Here is a 20,776-nt window from a genome sequence, read left to right as displayed (position 1 = left end):
GAGAGGCAATCTTCAAGTAATCTTATAGCATATGGGATCATGTTTATTATATGTTAAGCACTTCAAAAATTATACAAAAGTGCTTTTGAACCATATACACTATTAAAATTACACTCTAATTTCTCCCTTGGCTAATTTTCTAGTGTTTCAAAAGAAGACGTATAATACCTTCTCCCCACTATATAATGCAGCACAACCGTTATTGGTGTAATAATGTCAAATTTTAATAACTTCATCATAACAGTACATTCCATGTTCTAAGATTTATAGATAAGCAAACATATTGAGACACACTACTTTGCAACTTCAAAATATTAAGCAGCCTGTAAGTGTGAATGAGTCTGAGGGAATCTGCCCCACCACATGCCTCTGATGTGGGAAGCAGAAACTCATATCAGTAACAATCTCCTTAAGAATATGTTTATGGTTCCAGATCACACTGATATGTGAGCTCCTCCTCCTAATTTTGTCATAATTCATCTGACCAGACTAAAAGACAGGTTTTAGAAACCAACTGCATTAATTTCTGTACAGAAGATGAAGAGAGATCTCAAATCTAGCAAAAGCTTCTCTCAAATTTGAAATTATTGCTAAAACAGATATCATCTCAATATCCCAACTTCTCAGAGCCCTCATCTCTCATATCAGCCTTTAATTTTTCCTTACACCGGCAAGCAAAGCTCATCCCCACCCTGCTCTGAGTGCACAGCCCAGGCTGCTCTCCTGCTCATGCAGAAGCAGAAGAGAAAGGCAGTGATCGATAAAGCTGTCGCCGTGGAAAGCTGGAAGAGCAAGGAAAGTGCAGAAGAATAGAGTGACTCGGCAAGCCATGGATTTGGGAATCACTTCCTGGGTGCCACAAACACGCCTCAAGAGCTGTAGGTGTTCACCAACCCCCCTAATTCACACACTCTTTATTCCTGCTCCTAGCACCACCAGGACACGATTGTGCTACAATATCCGCATCACAGTCAGGCATCCACCCAAGAGCCCCAACATTGCTGGGGCAGCCACATTTGCTCCATTTCAGCAGGATTTTCCAGGATTTTCCAGTCACAAGCATCCTGAAGTGTGCTCACAGAGGAGGCTCAAGCACTGCACAACTCTACACCTACGTCCATTTACCTGCGTGTCATGGAATGATACCTGGAGCTCATAGTTCTTCAGCATCCATCTATGCTTGTATAAATGTTTCAAGGCTAAATGGACCGCGGGCAGCACATCTGCTGTTAGGTTTTTCTGGTCAATCACGCAGCTGCTGGGTAAAAGCCCAAGAAGAGAGAGGCGAGTCCGATTCAGCTCCTCAGAGCACCTAATTATTAGTAACACAAACAGCATCAGAGTGTCTAGTTTCCAGCTGCAGAAAACCATCTTTTTTGGTGCTTTTCTTCTTTTTCTTTCTCATCCCTGAAGAGAACCAGGCCTTAGATGCCCTGGTTGCCTGACATTTTGCAGCTTTCCTTCGCTTCAGTCTGCTGTGTCCCTCTAAGAAAGGAGCTAATTGTTATTAAAGGATAAAGACCTCTCTACGACTGGCTTTTCCAATTTGGACAGTAATCCAGCTCACAGCAGTGCTGTGAATCAATACTTCTCAAGAATAATCTCTAGGCAAATTACTCTGCCAAGTCTAATTTTAAACATGTGTCATTTTAAACATTCTGCAGGAGAAATATTCAACCATAGGTGACAAATCAATACAAGAACTCATATGATTCCTTTGAAAATAGATATTCTAGGGGTTGATCAAAGTGGTTGTACACTGAAGTAATATTTGAGTTGCATACAGCAAACTGTATGCCATTGGGTTAGAAGATTGCTTCAGTTTGTTTTATCTTGCACAAACACATTTTCTATTGGCTTCATACATGTCAAACAGAGAATATGAGATCTTGCATATCCATAAGATTTTATATACTTCTAGTACAAAAGCTGCAGCAGCTCAAAGCTATACATCCTTTTCCTGATTCTGCTTTTTGTCAGAAACCCCATGCCTTCCTTAAAATCAGTGGTAGTTGTGAGAAAATTCAGCATGCAGGCCTGCTCCTCCCATCTACAGGCACATAGCATTTGACAGGCATTTCACATACTGTTGTAGCTAGCTAAGTAATTTCAGCACACTATTTGCAGTTTCCCAAGTAATATGCCAGGCCACGAAATGGAACGGATGCCATACACGCAGAAATGCAGAGAAAACAGTAACGCCGGAGAAAATCTGCCCTGCTGCTAGTCAAAACCTGCCAGGGTGAGAAGGGATTATACACAGGATCACCACAGCAGAGAAGAACCTGCACCTCTGCCCCCCAGGGCTCACAGCCCACCTCACCCCTCAGACAAGCAGCATCCTCCCTGCCCCTTTGGCAGCAGCAATGCTGCTGTTCTCATGGAACAGCAGCCACCTGGCTGATCCCTCTCCTCCATTCCAGCAGCCAGCTCTCCCCATCCACAGGAACCCCCCACACCTACTGGAATTCATAGGCAGTATGGAATGGCACTGCAGAATTCATAGGCAGTCATAGGCAAGGGAAGGAAACACAAAAGCCAAGCCTAGTGGCACGGAGAGGAAGGAAATCCGGGAGATGTTTGCTTCTCCGAGTAGAAAAAAAGCTCTGATTTTGAGCAAGTCTCATTATATATGCAGCTGAAAAGCAAATTACTTCACCACCTTGTGGAAATTCAAGGTTTCAAAAGAATTCCCTGTGCCAAGCTGGGATGGAAACCCAAAACCTCAAAGGTTTTCATGACTCAATAATCTGAAAGGAAAACAAATGGAAGGGCTCATAAGCAGAAGGTTAATTTGGTATAAATCAAATTTGAAATTATATGTTCAGAGCTTGGAAATTTATTTTGTGAATGGTTGACATTTTTTATAAAAGGAAGCATTAGTTTGCTGCAGAAAGTAAGGGTAGTCTGTCTAATTTTAATTTTAAAAACACGGCGTTACAGGTCAACAAATTATTCTGAAACTGACATGCGACTAAGAAGTTTTTACAGAAAATCTCCACAAAAATTCTAGTTATAAACATTCTAATTTATAATTACAATATATATGTCACATGACATGCGGGCATGGAAATAAACAGATAAATAAGATTAAAATGTGTAGGTATAAATAAGGAAAAAATGTCCACCTTGGACCCAGCAAATAGCTCCAAGGAGGACATACTCTCAATTAATCACTAATTGTCCACAATGACCCTTCTGCCAACACACTTGGGCAACTGGATGGACAAGAAAAGAGCCCAATGCATTCTTATACACAAAAACATGGTGAAATAGAAATGCCCTTGTTTAGGGTGGAGAAAAAACCTTCCAAAAAGCCTTTGATTTTTTTCATCACCATTGCCCATAGTGAGAAAGCAGCAAGGCTGCAAGGAGCCCTTCATGTGGGGAAGGAGATATTGGCTTTCTTCCTGTACAAGGCCATGGACAGATCAAATGCAGAAAGATCAACATTTCTTATGGATATTTCCAAGACCAAGAAATTTAACACATTGTCTGGGCACAACACGAAGTAGGAAGCACACTCTCATAGCACAGTCTGCATAGCAACAATTTAACACAATGACTTAATAGGTATTTTCCATTCCTCAGCCTTATGATTCTATAATGTGATCACTGAAAACATAATTTAAAACATTTTTTTTAACTTAAGATGAACCTCTTCCCTGAGCAGACAGCCAGTATAGGCCAAGATGTTGCTTAAATCCCATTTAATACCTTCCTTAGAGGCTTAAATGGGATTTTGTTGGTGAACAGTCCTTGGACCAGCCTTCCTTACAAATTATTTCAGCATTGACTACACTAATGAAGAGGAGAAGAAAGCAGGCATTCATGCTGCCAAACCTCAGCAGATAAGGGGCTCTGAACTGCTCTTCCTATCCCCAAATCTTCTCATCAACTAAGTGAGGACATGGGCCTCCACTGAGTCATGGCTTTGGCTCATAGGCAGGTAGCAAAAAAACGTGGTTTGACTATCCAATACTCTCTTTAGCATTTCAAAAGGCACAAATCTGCCAGCACACCTCACTGAACCCCTGTTGCTCAGCCAGTGCCTTTAAATTGATAAGGGGGCAATGGCGAATCAGAGGCTATGAGATAATTTTCAGCACCATATGGATGGACACGCATTTAAGGGAGCATCACCTTATTCTATAGATCCATGAGCAGCTTCAACCTAGACCAGTCTTTTTCTCTTCTGGTGCTACTGCTGGGTGCCCTCAGCATTGCTGCATTTAACCCATGGCTGGCAAAGGAGCAAACAAGATTATGAATTACAGCAGCCTCCTGTCACTTGTGTCCTGAAAATCTGCTTCCTGACAGAAACATTTAACTATCTAACCAGACAATTGTTTCATATATAGTATTTTTATTGCTAACTAATCCTGTAAAGCTTGCATCAAAACAAGCCCCTGCATTTTCATTTTTATGAATAAAATAGCTATATTTGCCATGCTCATGACTGATCATACAGGTATAATCTTCATTTTCAGAATAGCATCTCCTGAGGCTTATTACCCACAAAAGCAGATAACTAAGCCTCTGTTTCACATTTGAAGATAGAGTCTTTCAAGTGAGTTTGCCCAACACCCTCAAAAGTTACTACTAAAATATAACAATGGGGAAATTTTAAGATGATAAATCAACTCATTGCATCTTACATCCACTTCTCAAATGTGAAGCATTTGAAAGAGCACTGACTTTGAAACTTGATTTCAGTGTCAGGAAAAGAAGGCCATTTGACTTTAAACACTGCCTTCCACACTGTTTTGGGGGGTTTTACCAAAGGTCAATCACTGTTGTTCAGTACATTAAAGGAGCTTTTGCTAGATTTAGTTAAAAACCTTAGGACAGAGCTGGTGACCAGATGACTCACTGTTGGCATCTCCTTTGTGAGTTCCACACAAACTGAGTAGTATTTAGAGAGGGAAACTGTAGGAGGAAATTGTGCTCCCTCGTAGAAGCACAATCCCTGAGAACTTAAAAATAGAAAAAACCCCAAACACCTGTCATAAATGTGTCCTCCACAGCCAATACTTTCCAAAGGCAAGAGGAGGAATCTTTTCAGTGTTGTCCTCCCTGCCACATTATCCTCAAATTTTACAGCATTTAAAATTCAATTCGCAATCCCCTGATAAGTATTTCTGAACTGTAAATCACTTAAACAGTTATTAGTTCATGTAAAAGCTTGATTATAGACTGTATTAACTGTGTTAAAGACTGGCTATATATTTAAGCTATATGTCACCTCATGCCTCCCACACACAGCTTCCTCCCCCTTGAGTAACAGCCATTAACATTTATAGGATGTTCTAATCCCAGCCTCACATGTTGGTTTTTTTCAAAGCAGGTTATCATTCACCCCTTCTTGTCCCACATGTCTCTGCTCTTGTTGCTTAATCGCTCAGAGTAATTGGTCTACAGAGCATCACACATCCTAAGAAACCTTGGTAATATACTGGAAACCAACACATTTCTTGTGGAAGGAAACTCCTGTTCTGACATTGAGACCAAGCCTCTACCTACTGCCAAGAGCAGCTTCACTATCAAGATACCACTATGTGCTGTAACATGTCCCAGCTTTTTAAGTAACTGCTATCCAGAGACAATTATTTACCTCCCACAGCACCATCCAAATGTGCAGGCTATCTACATCACAGAATTCACAGAATGACTAAGTTGGAAGAGACCTTCAAGATCATCTTGAAATTAAAATTTTCATTTGAAATGAAAATTTTGTTTTGCCTCTAAACCTAGTGTCTGACTCCTTGTGTGTAGGCTGAAAATCTCTCTGCCTCCTTTTCCTTCTTCCCAGCAGTGCAACACAAAGATCAAATTAATTTCCTCCATTCCGAACAGAAGGCTTGAAGAAAAGAGATAAAATTACTAGTATTTGCAGAAATGGTGAGATTATTCCTGAAGTAATAGATGAAATTCTAGTGGCAGCACTTTGAGAATAAAGATGACAAACTGCAAAAGATTGAGAAGAAAGACACAAGAATGCATAAAACGCTGAGGGAAAAAACCCCAAATCAGCAATTCTTTCTGTCTAGTTTAATGTTCAGAGGTGGCTTAGTCTGTAACCTGCTCTATTTTGGATGGAAAAATCATTTCTAAAAATACCAAACTTTTGAGCAGCTAAGGAAAACACACTTTCTGTCCTTCAGTAAACTATCCCCTTTTAACTAAATAACCTTTGTTAGAAAAAAAATATGTTTGCTGCTGCAACTACAGCAAGGGCTTCTGCTGACATTGAGATAACACCTCCTGATACCCACCAGTGACATAATCATGCCAGCCATACAGACCTGCCTTGAGCAACAAGGCCCTAGGGACATAGTACTCCCACCATGTCACTCCTTTTGCTTATTTTATACAAGCTATTATTTTTTGCCAAGGTCAAACACCATTTTCAAATATGTGTTAATTGTAAAAATGACTATTTTTTGATTGATTGTTTTTTAAAAATATTGTACCTTGCTTATTTCTCAACTACAAGATCCTTGAGATGTGATAATCTAATTTAAAAAGATATTTAATACTGCCATTGATCCTGAAAGGATTTCTATCCCAAAGGCTGAATGAAATCAGCATTTTATTCCACCAGGCAATTTGAAACTGTAAAGCAAGTAACGATGAGTGCCTTTGTTCTTAATTAAAAGTGGCAATTCTAGGTCTCCTCCTCATAGAAGCACTGCATTTTCATAGGTGGGCTGGCTTTCTAAAGTGCTGAGCATTCAGCAATTCCCACTGTTGTTGACAGAAAATGCAAATCACTCCGTGCTTTTTGGAAAGCAAATCTTTAGTTCAGGGACCTAACTAGAAACCTGAAAAAAAAAAAAAAAAAAAAAAAAAAAAAAAAAAAAAAACCAACAAAACAAAACAAAGAAAAAAGTGATGTGGAGCTGATACTATTAGCATGCTTATGCTTCTCAGCAAAAAAATGAGGAGCAGAGGGGGGGAGCCTGGCTAAGTTTAAAATGCAAAACTTTTTGTATCACTTTGTACACAGGCAGCTATTGGAACTTAATTTATTTTGCTACATCACACAAAATCTTGTTGCCACTAGCACATCCCTCCAGATTACATTCTCACCAACAACACGGAATTTTGTCCTGCATATAATTTTTAGCAAAAGTGGATGGGGAATAAAAGAGGAAGTTGGCTTTCTCTCTTGATCAACCTCCTGTAAATTATTAATACTTCAGTCTTGCCAAATTCACAGGAGGAAATAGAAAGCAAAACCCATAGTGCTTCTACAGAACTTTAAAGTTATATGGAAGACCCCACAAAAACACAGAGCTTAATATTTTTATACCATATGTGTATACCAAAATATACCTAGACGGTGCTGGCAAGATAAACACAAGTGCACATCTGAATGACAATGCTTGAAAAATTTTACATGTTGTATTTTTATGTTGTATTTTATACCACACTAAGTGTTAGTCTGTCAAAAAATTTCCCTTCATATAGAGTTAAAGATATTAAAGAATGAGATTTATTCTTTGCTAGAAAAACACTTAAATCCCTGTGAAAACAGGAGCAGTAAACAGTGGAAAGGAAGTTAATTAGCATCCCAAAAGGGGCCTCTTACTCCTTCTCCCTGGAGGTTTTGGATGTAAAATGGTTACTTAGACACCTATTGTGTGTATGAATCTTCACATAATTCTGCAGTTCAACGAAGCTGCAGCAGAAGCTGAGGCCTACCCGAGGTAAATGGTAAATTAGAATACATAACTACTTTAAGGACATAAAAGATTCAACAAATAGATTCTTTTAGAGATACATGGTGGTGATTATTCAAATAAATAAAATAAAAGACAATATGGAAATAACTTAATCAGACAGACACGGTAAGTTCTTCTGATGGGGATTGTGGCAAAAAGGGTCTTACAAAAAAGGTGGGGGTAAAGAAGAAGAAAATCAGTTCAGCCAAGGATTCAAAAAATGTTCTTCTGCAGAGCCATCTACTCAGTGACAGAGCACATGAACCTGGCAGACCCAGCTTGCAAAGAAGCAAGCATACAAGGTTTCCACATAAAGTCTGTGACTTTATGTCTCACAAAGTGAAGAAGTTTTCTGATTCCATCAAGATCCAATCCACCAGAGTCCTTCAGAAAAGGGAAGGATCCCCTAGACAGCCATTAAAGTCAGAAAGCCTTGATCTCCCTCTTCTGCTGGTGATGTCCTGAGTCTGCAGAGATGAGGTATTGCAGGAAGGGAGGTGTATGTGAAAAAAAATTGGAGCTGCTCCTCTCATGGCTTCAGTGGCTGCAGGGTCAGCAAAGATTAAGCTGGAAATAACAAGCAAATCACAGAAAAAAGTTGTCCAGGGACAACGATTTCAGGGGATCCTTAAGACAAGATAGAAAGGTTTTCTGAAGTACATATTCTAGTTTGCAACACTGCAGGCTGAAATACGTGGTCTGTATTGTAAAATGTGGATAATCCTAATGGTCCTCAGATCTTAGAACTCATTAATTATTTAAGGAAAGTACCATGGCCATAGAGGGAAACCTAAGTTTTCTAATCCTATCACTCAAAGTCCTGATGTTCACTTTAAAGCAATTAGTCCATTATCTGGGCCTTCATCTCTCAGAAGCCTCAGTAACAACAATTTGGACATCCCTGCTGAATTAGCGCCCATATTTTTCATTCTTTGTGGGTATAGGTTTCAGGCAGAAGGTGGATATTTGTCTTTAATTTGTTAGCTTTCCTCTTCACATTTGAGAAAACTCGTTTGAAAAATACTATAGATAAAACCGTCAGAAATAAAGGCAGATGATAATGAAAAATTAATGGCAGAAAGTGATCATCAATCACTGACTTAGCAATGAGATTACATGGCTATTCCATCACAAGGGAAAAAATAAAATTAAAAAAAGTGTCTGCCAGTCAGTATGCCCCATTTCCACTCAGCAGGCAGTATCAAGCAGTCCCCAAATCCAGCAGATTTTACCCACAGCAAAAGCCTTTGCAAGTAGAGAAATCTCTGCTTAGCAAAGAAAGCATCTCCTAAGTGTCAGTGGCATGGCAAGGGGAGACACAGGGTGACTGAAAACATATTCCACCTGTTCTCACGGTGTAGCTGAAGGAGCTCGCTTCAGGAGTCAGGCCACTGGGCCATTAATGCTGCAGCCCAAGAACCACAAAGGTACTGCAAATCTCATTTCTACCTCAGCTAGACCCACAAATCAGAGTGCATCTGGCTGCTGAAAAGTTAGAGGCTCTGTCACTGATTTAGTTCCAAGATTCCTAGTACAAAAATAAATTTGAAAAAATGTGGTGTATGTGCACTGCACATCTCAGTTTGGAATCCCACAGTCTGAAATAGGCTTCCTGGGATATATGGGGCTGCTGTGTATTAACAGACATCTCCACAAGACTGAGTCATAGCTGTGCTCACTGATCTCAGCACACATCTCTGCTAACCCCAGCTGCTCCAAAAATTATCCAAGTCAAAAGGAATAATGGGGGGTTTTCCTCTGTTAACTTTCACCACTTGATTCCTTGAGCCAGACCTCCCCATGCAATGGTTCAACCCTTCTAAGGAAAAGCATCTCCTTTCTTTCATAGCAATGGTATCCACTTGAGTTTTGTTTGGTTCCCAGATTCTACAGTTTGCTCAAAGGCATTATTCTTCTGCCTTACGCCGTGAAAAGGTCCATAAAGCAATGAAATTGAAAGCAGAGAACAAAGCTTGATATGCACATGTATCATCATATTCACATTATTAATGCAAGGTGGTGTTTTGCAGCCTTGACATGCAATGCTATGATGTCATTCTAAATAGTTACATGTATTTAATTAAAATAATATAAACAGTATTTCAACAACTTTCTTTGTGAATGCTATCATTAAATCTCTCTCATCTAGCTCCTTCCTCTCTGTTTTCCTCTTACAAATATTTTCTTCACAGTTATCACCACAATGTTACATCCCATCCTTTCCACAAACTTGAGTAATCAACTCTGGCTGATGTAAGAGGACAGGGCCTTTCTACTCTTCCTTCAAATGCAAATAAATACTATTTCCTAGATTTAGTCCAAAAAATAGTTTTTCCGTGCTGATGGAGCACATTTGGCATTTGAATCTAAAGATTCCATAAGAGTGCGTTTTGCAGTATGCATAGGATAAGTTATACAAGAGATTGCAAGACATATGCCAGAAACTGGCTTTAATCTCTTTGCAGAGATATTTAGAGGATGTACATTCTGCAGGTCTGGGATCCGCACCCAGAGGAGTGGGTGCAGTGAATACATGATTTCTCTCCTCTCCCCACCCACACCTTAACATCAGCGCAGAAGCCAGCATGGAATTAACATAAACACTTAACTTTCAGCTTCTTCCCTCCAAGTTTACAAAACTCTGAAGCAAAAGGAGGTTATGTTGGAGTCATGTTACTCGGAAGTCAGAGGGGACAGTGACTATTTAAAGATGTCCCTTCCAAGCAGAGAGTCACCAGCAGAGCAGACAGTGACTGGCACCATACACGCAGTGTAGTGCATTTTAATGCCTCGCTCTCTGCAAGTATCAGACAGCACAAGTGCTCAGTAATATTTAAAGGTAAGAAATTACCCAACTGCCTCAACATATGCCAGACACATGCTCACCTGATGACACAAGAACAAATGTCTGCCAGCTCTGTCTGCTGTTAACTGTACCCTCTTTCAGACCCTGACTTCTCCCATGTATTCAGCTGTTACCCTCAGATGACCACAACACAGCCTCACCTGTCCCACTGTGAGCACTCCAGAAATCAAAATAAGGCTTCAGACAGTTTAGTGCTCAGAGCACTCACAAGCATCACAGGGCTCACCCCAGAGACCCCACTTGACTTTGGTACATCGTGCTTCCTCTTGCAAATCCAGGGAGAGACTTGGATCAATGCCTCGCAAGACAGAGGGCCTAACCAACAAATCACAGGCACCCCTTTAGGGGGTAGAGGTGCTCCTGCTCAGCCCTGTGATGGTAATGGAGGAGTTTTTCAGACAGCAACCAGTAGCTGTTTGTCCCTCTCTGAGAACCACCTTGTGGAGCTCCAGTGCACAGACACCTTATCCTGTCCTTATCCCGTACCACTGACACAAACCTGCTCTCCTGTTTCTGGAATGTGCTCCCCATACTCAGCAAAAGTGAACAGTTTTCTTACTTCCACTTGCAGGAATAAGACATGAGTGGATTCTGTCGACACCGCTCATGATAGGACTTTCTGGAGGGGGCATCTTTATTTGGGGGCTCAGGGTCCTTTAAAACTTAGAACAGCTGGTAAGAATGACTCAGATGGGTGCATAGTCCTTCTTAAGCCTTGAGAGTTTCACTGAAAACATTCACATTTTTAGTAAAAAAGAAGAAGGAAACAAAGATAAAGTCTACACATACTACACCTAGACTGTAATTTCTTGTCAGATAAATTAGGAAAGGCACTTTCTACTTAGTTACAGAATAGAAAAAAGCAAATATGTCTCAAATATCAATAAGCTCACATGTTCCTTCAGATTTTGTGGAATCCTGTGCATTTTCCAGAGCTCCTCCCTCTATACCAACCCGCTATTTAAAGGTATTAGAATGTATTATTTCACAAAAATGAGATTATATGATGCTTACCACAAGGTGTTTGTTGTAGTTAGAGAAAATTAAATAATCTCATCTCCCCAGTACAAATATTCTTTCCTCTTTGTGATAATATACCCACTTACTTCAGGAAGATTTTTTTAGCTTGTCAAAACTCACTTTGATTTTCAGAAACAAGTGCTTTCTTGACTATGCATGTTTAGATTTTAAAAAAACCCCATACTGTCTGCACTTGCAGCACTGCTCCTACAAGAAATAAGAAAATCCAATGCATGTCTGAGGGAAGATGTCCAGATGTAGAAGGACAGATATCCAACTTCCATTGACTTCCCTTCCTTCTTCCACAATGCCTCTTCCTCCAGTTACCATATGGTCAGTTTTTGCCTGATGCAAATTAAATACTTTTGACATTTATAATAGGGTCCACTAGAATGATTAATTCCATTTTTTTAGGGTTATTCTGCTTTTTTCCTCCAACAGATGTGTGTCAGGGTGCTTACGTTGAAATAATCGTTCTTGATTTATGCCCATCTTCAGCTGTATCTAGTGTTTGTAGAGGTTTTTCTTTCATTATTTTGCAAACTATTTCTTTTCTTTTTAAACCAACTAAAGCTACAATCACAGGGATGGAAAAAATGAAAAGAAATATTGTATCATGGTTGTTATCTGAAGCCATAAGCTATCAAGCACCCTTAACTTCTAGGACTTGGTCCAAGGGCTTCTGGAATTGGTGCATTTACTGCCATTAATTTCAATGGGGTTTGGATGAGACTCTTTAGAGATCACTTTATAAATTTTTGAGTTTCTAAAATAACACAATTATGAAATTTTGCCCAAGAGTCTCATCTAGAGAGAGACTCCCACTCTCATCTAAATGAACAGCACAAAGTAAAGTCACTTAGACCAGAGTTCTGCAAATGCCTACACTTGAGCTTCATTTTATTGGCTGAGCCTGCATAGGAATGCCCAAATAGATAAAGACATGCCCGTGAAGTACCAAAATAGACTGGATCAGGATCACACTCCGAGCACACTTAAAGATCAAAAAATACCCAGAACAGAAGCCTCTGCATTTTTGTATGTGATGTAACCTGTGGTCATATTTCATAACAAAGATGTAATTCACACAATCTCGGCTGAGTCATAAACTAAACATTGTACTTAAGTGGTTAATTCAATTTAAATTCTTTGAAAAATGCTAGAGCTGCTGCTCATGTCCTCAAAGGTTAACGAGTTCAAGTGCTGACAAACAACAATTGACCTTAGAAGACACACTGCAGTTCTTCAGATGGCTGGTCAGAAAGTAAAGGCATGATGATTTTTCCTTATCCAAACCAGAACTATCAAGCCAGATAGAATATTCAGTTCAATCCTGACAGAATGAACCTGAATGCATAATAAAAAATAAAAAAACAATCTAGTCTGTTTATTTTCATTATTGTTTTTCACAAGCACTTAGTTAAAGTATTACGGAAAATTGCAATACAAGGATCAGACTGTAACAATGAGGGATTTTGGAGAGACACAAGGGAGAATACGTGAGTTACTAAATCACTGCCATACATTTCCTAAGAATTATAAATATACTGCAATTATTTCTCAAGCTATTAAAAAATCCCATGTGTTCAAGGCTCTACATTCTCTCTTTCAAGAGCCAACAATGTCACAAGCACCACCTGTGAAGCCCTGAGAGGGAGAGCTACTCCCTGGCCTCTGATTATGCAATGATAAGGATCCAGGCCCTTCAGGCATATCTATTTATTGGCAGCCTCAGAAAATAGGCTGAGAATCAAGCGGGCGTGATGAGCCAGCTACCTTCTTGCTTACTCTAAGTGCACTGAAGTAAAAAAGGTAATGCCTGAACCGAGGGGAAAAGTTTGTGCTGCCATTAGGTATTTAATGGCTATTCCAGGCACTCGTCCATTCCGTTTGGGTGCAGTCAATCTAGCACTCCTTGTGGACACTAACTTATTTACTTGTCACTATTAAGCACGCAGTAATGACCCAGCTGTACTCCAAACACATACGTTCACCTGACTTAGCATCCCGTAACCATCCATTTATTAATTGCTTAAAAGCATTCAAAGCAACACAGCAAGCTGGCAACATGACCCTGATTTCTTATGCCCCTGGAGTACCAAGCAGTAAAAATGCAATTTTTAAGAAACTGATACTCATTCCAGAATAAACACGGTAATGTTTTTCCTGAATATGTTTATGATAACCCCCTAGTCTAGAACCCAAAATCTCTATGAAGAACGCGACAATATTTTGACTGCAATAAAGCGCAGCACCTGATTGATTAAAAAATTACTGTATGAAGAAGGGACATCCTGCCTAGGCTCCTCTAATTCCTATGCATATTTTGTAATAATTCTATCCAAGGGAAAAACTAATATAGAATAACATAATGAAAACAGGATTAGGAGACCTGTGATTTTTTCCTGACATGCATCTCACTTTATGAGACAGGTAATGCCATTCAGAAAATCCCCATAATTCTTTTCATTACAATTGCAGAGTTCCCTGAGATTCATTTTTTCAAGGAAACAAGCAGCTACTCTAGGTTGATCTCGCCTGTAGTCCCTGTCAGTATCTAGTCTTGTTCACACAACACAACAGGATGGCACCTGCTCCTTCCTAAGTGACATCTTCAGCAATATTGCCCTCCATGCATTTCTGCTCAGAGATATCTTTAAAAAAACACACTATGACAAATGTATGCCAATAAAAAGCAGCCACCCTGGAAGGAGAGGCCTTCTGTAGTCATTTCAGGGACGCAAATACTGTCACGAAGCAGTACAGCCTGTCATTGCTGCTCTCAGCTTGTTCCCTCCGGACCCTGAGAACCCAAAGGGAGCAGACGGGGGCTTCCTTAAATTACAGCCGGCAAGATTTTCAGCAGTCACTTGCTTTACCGGGGGTTGTCTTGGAAGCCAACCCCGGCGCCAGCATTGCACAAGAAGCGACTGCCATCTTCAGGGGAGCCCCGGTACCGGAGCCGCGCGTATCCTCCGCAAACACACAGGTACTGAAGTTGTGACAAAAACCAAAGGCAGTTGTGGGCGGCTGGTAATGGCAACCAGCTCGACAAAGCCCTCGCCTCGGTCCCTGCTCCCTCTCCCAGGTAAAGGGAGTGTGTCTCCTCGCTCAGCCGGGCTCCCCCCTCTCCCAGCCCTGAACCGGCCGCTGGCAGCGCTCCGGAACGGGGGCAGGCATCCCGCCGCGCTGGCAGCGCTCCGCGGGGACGGGCACTGCAAATTTAGTTCTTCCCGAGAAGCGAGCGCCTCCGCGCCCCGCCGCCGCGCAGCCCCGGGCGAGCGCCCAGCCGCTCCCGCCGGGGGCAGGCACAGGGGGCATCTCAGCGAGCCCCTGCCAGAGCCTCCCCCCCTCCTCCTCCTCAAGCTACGGCTGCGATCGCTGCCCTTCGCGTCCCGCCGCCGCATGGGATAAGCCGGGCTGGCAGCGTGAGCCCGTTGGCGGCGCGGGGGAGCGGAGCGCCCGGAGTGCATCTGTTGCTGAGCGGGTGGCGGCTGGCACCGGGATGCGGCCGCGGCTCCGCTGGGCGAGGCAGCTTTCCTCCCACCGGGGTACGTGCGTGCCAAGGGCAGCGGATCCCGGCCACGGCCACCAGAACCCCCCACCGCCCGGGCACTGTCCGGGCCCACCCCCGCGCTGCAGGCGGCTCCCGGACAGGGGCGCTCCTGGCGCGGCGGGCCGAGCCCCAGCTGCGGGGGCAGCCGCTCCTGGTAACACCGGGCGGGCAGGATACGGCCCGCCGGCCCCGCGTCTCCCCCGTCCGCCGCCGGTGCTCGCACATCTGCCGGCAGCCTGCGGGGCCGGGCGGGCGAGGCGGCTCGGAGGCGGCGCGCACGGCCCCGCTGGCAGCCGCAGCCCGGCCCGGGCGTCCGCGCTGCCCTTGCGCCCCTGCACCCGCAGCGCCCCGGGACTGGGCGGCGGCGCCTCCCCCTGCGCCCGGCGGCGGGGGCCCGCGGCGGTCCCTACCTCCGTGTCGTAGACCAGCAGGTCCAGGTAATAGGGGCTGAGCAGGGACTCGTTGCGGATCTGATCCATGGCCAGATACACGGCGGGTAGCACTCCCTGGGTGATCCTGCTCTCCTCCTCGGACTGGTTGACCGGCATCAAGCCCATGATGGAGATCGGCGTGGTGGCGTTGGGGCGCAGCCCGGCCGCCCCCCGGGAGCTGCCCCGCGACCAGCCCCAGCCCGGCGGCGCCCAGCCCAGGCACAGGAGCAGCAGAAGCATGGCAGGGCTGGAGGTGGCAGCGGCCGGTCTCCGCGAAGAGGGATGCATGCTGCTGGATGGGGAGGAGGAGGAGGAGGACTGAGGGTGGAGGAACGGGCTGAGCGGCGGAAGAGAGCCGAGCCCCTCTCAGTCTGGGCGCATCCCCCGGCGGCAGAAGCCAAGGCGGGAGGGAAAGATCTGCCTCTCTCCGCTTCCTCGGGAGCCTCGGGGTCTCCTCTCTCTTCCCCCCCCCCCTCCCCTCCCCTGGCAATAATCCTTCTGGCAATGGCGCCTACTCCTTCCCAGGTCTGCCAGCTGCAACCACCAGGAGCAATAAATAAATAAATAACCACCACCACCACGCACACACAGACACTCTCCCCACCACCCTCCTCCGCTCTCCCCGCGGCACACAGCAAGGGAGCGGGACCTGCCTCTGCCTCCCCGGCAGCTCTCCCCCCTCTCCGCTCAGGGAGGGACAGCACCTCTCAGGCGCGGGGGGGGGAGCCGAGCAGCCCTCATTGAACACTTCCTTCCTTCCCCCTCCTCCTCCTCCTCCAAAAGGGTGAAAAGGGAAAAAAAAAGAGATGCTCCGGCAGAAAACGCCGATGAGGAAAAAGCCCCCCCCTGGAGCCGGGGAGGCGGAGGAGGGGAGCGGAGCGGAGCCGGGGCGGGGGTGCTAGTGCCGCATTCCGCGGGAGCCGGGGCAGCCCCCGCCGCGGGCGCGGAGTGCCGCCTGCGCCCTTCCTCGGGCTCGGGCAGAGCCGCCGGGCGGGATGCGCGGCCGGGGGCACAGCAAAGTGTGCGGCGGCGGCGGCGGCGGGGGCCGGACCGAGCTCCCTCTTCACGGCATCAGCGCTGGCCGCCTGCGGGTCGGGCACCTTCTCCAGGTGGAGCTGCCAGGGCGGGCGCGGGGAGGTGCGAGCGGCGGCCGCTGCCCATGGGCGGGCGGGGGAGGCCGGCGGCAGCCGCGGCCCGCGGGCTGTGCCCACGCGCGACCCCTGGCACACGCGCGGGGCCCGCGGCAGCGCTGCCCGGCGCGGGCGGGCTCCGCGCACGCTCCCGCCCTCGCGCGCGGCACGCAGACACGCTCCCACTCGGGCTCGGCGCCCCGCACACGCACACGCGCAGCCAGCCCGGGCCACGGCAGCTCTGCGGCACGCAGCAGCGGCGGCGCCTCTCCCACAGCTCCAGTCGTGGGGCTTGGGGTTTTTTGGTTTGGGGGGTTTTCTTTTTCTTTTTTTTTAACCGGTTTCTTTTTTCCCGCAGAATTGGCGAGGTTTGGGGAGCCTGACAGCGCTCGGGTTACAACAAAAAACAAAAAAAAAAAAAATTAGAATAGAAGAAAGGAGAATATTAAGGCTGCGGCAGGACTCTGAGCTTCCCCGAGGGCTGTCGCAACCCTGTGAATAGCCTGTTCTCCTAAATAATTGCCTCCACATCTCAGTGGCTGTGGGGCATATCGCGTGGACAGCCCAAGGCTTTTTGCGTTGCTCCAAGGCTATCCCTCACCCCAGGGAACACGTTCACACTGCCCACCCAGATCCAGTCTGCAGAGTCCCAGAGCAGCAGTTCGCTGATCTGTTTCATCTCAGGTAGATCCCATACAGGAGGTGGTACAAGCAAAATGAAAAACTTTTCTTAACCCTGCCTTAGGCACCCCACTTTTTATACATACTCATAAATTTCCTGAGGTCACTCCAAGCAAACCTTTGAAGATGAACCTAATACATCTAATTTATATTACACAGCAATGGCAGCATGTCTGCAATAAACTGGAAAGAATTTTCATGGATTAATACATTCTAAGACTGTAAGATCTGACCTTGGGCTAAAAGCCCTCAATCAGTAATTTCATAACATTTGTTGCGTTACAGCCTTTCACTCAGAATGACGTCCAGCAGTGTTGACTTTAAGACATCAGTAATGAAGAGTCCATCACATCTCTTGATAAATCATTTCAATTATTAATTAGTTTGCTGAAAGGTGCATTTCATATTCCGTATCAATTTGTCTTATTCCAACTTCCCACCACCAGGTCTCATCACACCTTTATTAGCTTAAGGGGACACAGTATCAGTGATCTTCTCCCACACACAGGGGCTAAGATTAATCACATTTTGCTTGTGTAAAATAATAAGGCCAGCTTTCCCTCACCTCAAGAATCATTCCTGGAGGCACTTCCGACACACCTCTCCTTTTTCCACATGATGTTGAACAGGCCCTTCTGTGACCTGCCTGCACTGGGCCGTAAGCTGCAGCCTCCCTCAGTACCAGCCAGTTCCATAGGCTGGGCAGGTTGGCAGGTTAAGAAACCTAATTCCTACAGGCAGACCAGACAGAGTGTTGTCCTTGTGGGGATGTCTCTTTATGAAATCATCTACACCATGTTTTTGATGCCTCAGGTTTTAGCTTTTATATTTTTCAAATTCTGTACTGCTTTAATGTGTAGTTCTGAGCTTCCTATTAGGAGATAGTAAGCTCACTTCACGGAGTAGGAGATAAAACAATTCCTTCTCTAGTTGGGGACCAAGGACAAATGGTCCAAATTTCAGGCAGAAAAACAAGAAGGATGGGTCTTCATAATATAAAGCTGTAATAGGACAATTAACTCCAATAAGATAATGGACCAGAACTTATAAAAGTGAGAGACTTCATGACCAGTCATCCATTTTGTGACCATTTTGGGTTCATCTTGGATGTAGCCCTGGCTAGACTCTTGTACTGCCCAAGGTGTATCCAGTGAAACCTTTTAATAAATACCTTCTTTATTCTTTAGCTCTGTCTAGCCTCTGTTCTAGGTCAGCCTTCACAAGACTCCAGTCTTTGTGACCCAGGTGGGGCAGAAGGCATCTGGAAAACCCCCTGGACCAGAGCCAGAGGAGCATCCAGCTCTTGCCCCTCCCCACTCCTGCCTAAAAGCATCACCTACCTCCTTACTTCTGTGTGCTCGGTCTTGCACTGGAATAAATCAAACCATGACCTTTATTTTTACAAGTGACTTGTCCAGCAGTTTGTCACCTGCAAACTTTCCAGCAACTCATTTTCTCCCAGAAAATTGATTATCATAACACCAAGAACATTCCTAGGATGCCAGCAGGAATAGGTGCCATATTGATTTTGTGTAATGCTATTTTTAACCAGAATATCATATGCTAAATGATGTTTTGCCATTCTCAGCTTGCTATGCAAGTTTGTCTGTCAAAATTAGTTCCACAGAAAAATCTTTCTTCACTGCTTTTATAATGTATCATTCTGTGATTTTCACCAGTACTTGGCTACCAGAACTACATCTACTTGGATGAACTTGGTGATCCTTTTACAACATTGGCAGTTTATTAGCACACACGCTCACATTGTCTCTGGACTGTCATCATCTTTTCAAGATCTGGGGGTTTTTTTTGGAAGCAATTTCTACGGTTTTGAGAACTCAGTCTTTCTGAAAGAAAGCTTGAGGCCAGGTTGTGTGTGGCAACAGAATTAGTATCTTGGACATTATTAGCAACTACCTGACATCCTTCTTTGCTACTGCTGCAGCAGCAAATGTCCCTTTGTCAGCTGAAGATTGAAATGCATCTCCTTGCTTTTCCCAGCACAGGCCAGAAAGAGTCACTGGACAGTTCCACTCAGAGTGAAGGTCAAGGCTTGCCCTTATGTGGGAGGCAGAGACCCGCTGACACTGGTGTCCCTGCAGTGCTCAGGGAAGGCCAGTGCAGGGGAGGCACGGCAAAGAAATGCATCTAGGAGAGGTCTGCAGAGGGCTGGAGTGTGGCTGGATATCATTTAAACCAAGCAAAGCTGCACTTCAAATTACAGTATTTAACAATGTGGTGCTTCTGACCTTAATCTGTTTCTTGCTGCACTCCCTGACAGTAAAACAGGGTGCTCTTCCTTCACAGTAGTACTGTGAAGACAGATTAATAAGTATTTGGGAAACACTAAGAAACTGTAACATTCAAGTTCTATAAAAACAACCAACCAACCAACAAAAAAAAAAAAAAAAAAAAAAAAAACCAAAAAAAGGAAACAACTCACACTAAGAAAATAATTTTTATTTTTCAGTCTAGGGATTTGTTCTGGGGATGCAAGTAAGGCCATATATTGAACAATAAGGATTAGTTAAAATAAGCCTCTCAAAATTCTTCCTGTGTGTCAGTGAGGCATGAAAATGACAGTTTCTCCACCTTTTGTAAAAAACAACAACAAAAAAAAAAAAAAACCAACAAAACCAAACAAATAAAAACATAAAAAAACCCAAGCACCCCTCACTAACCCCCCCAAAAAACAGGGGATGTATTGCAAGAAAATAATGTCATTAAAAATTGTAGTGTAATAGACACACTGAGGCCAACTTTTGATTTCACAAAAACCTTTATTTCTGGCACCTAAGTAATTTGCAAACTGATTGAAAGTTTCATGTAGTCCACATATGTTTTCAACATGATTCTCTGCTACAGTTATATTTTGTAAAGCCTGCTTCTTTCCAGTTCTCAGCACTGAGAAATTTCTTCTTTCTTAGGTACTGTGTTGTGTTTATGCATAACAGATGCCCAGGTAACAGCTCATTTTGAATAAAAGAAGGCCTGAAGGAGAATTGCACCAAACTGCTTATTAAATATTGTGTCAGACACAGCCAGTGGCCCAGCTGCCTTTTTTTCCCCTTAGAAATCCCCAGAAGGTTTTGCTACCGTCAAATTGGTAAAGTGCATTCCCTAGGATGAAATCCTCTGAAGCAGCACACATCCTTTATCTGTTAGGCAAAAAGGCATTATATTCTCATTTGGTGGTCCACATCAGACACCCTCTGTTTATTCCTCGTTGGCTAAAATATCAGTTCACAAGAATTGTAAAACCTGTTCTCTTAACTTGAAAATCAAATGTCACTTTCTTATTGGCATGTTACCCAGTCATTTCAGAGCTTCAATCATGTGAATCCTTCAAGCATATTTCTGTAAAA

General features: G+C 44.1%; 1 protein-coding gene across 1 annotated transcript in view; it reads right to left on the bottom strand.

The window, feature by feature from the left end:
* The window catches only part of GABBR2 (gamma-aminobutyric acid type B receptor subunit 2), a 457,858-nt gene extending 441,352 nt beyond the window's left edge, over positions 1-16,506 (bottom strand). The window contains exon 1 of the mRNA XM_063164404.1: positions 15,580-16,506. Within this exon, the coding sequence (XP_063020474.1) occupies positions 15,580-15,888 (309 nt within the window). The 5' untranslated portion in view covers positions 15,889-16,506. The remainder of the gene's footprint in view (positions 1-15,579) is intronic.
* Positions 16,507-20,776: the final 4,270 nt, after the last annotated feature.

The sequence above is a fragment of the Melospiza melodia genome, chromosome 1 (assembly GCF_035770615.1).
Source record: "Melospiza melodia melodia isolate bMelMel2 chromosome 1, bMelMel2.pri, whole genome shotgun sequence".
NCBI classification, from domain to species: Eukaryota; Metazoa; Chordata; class Aves; order Passeriformes; family Passerellidae; genus Melospiza; species Melospiza melodia.
This window is presented reverse-complemented; position numbering and strand designations above follow the sequence as displayed.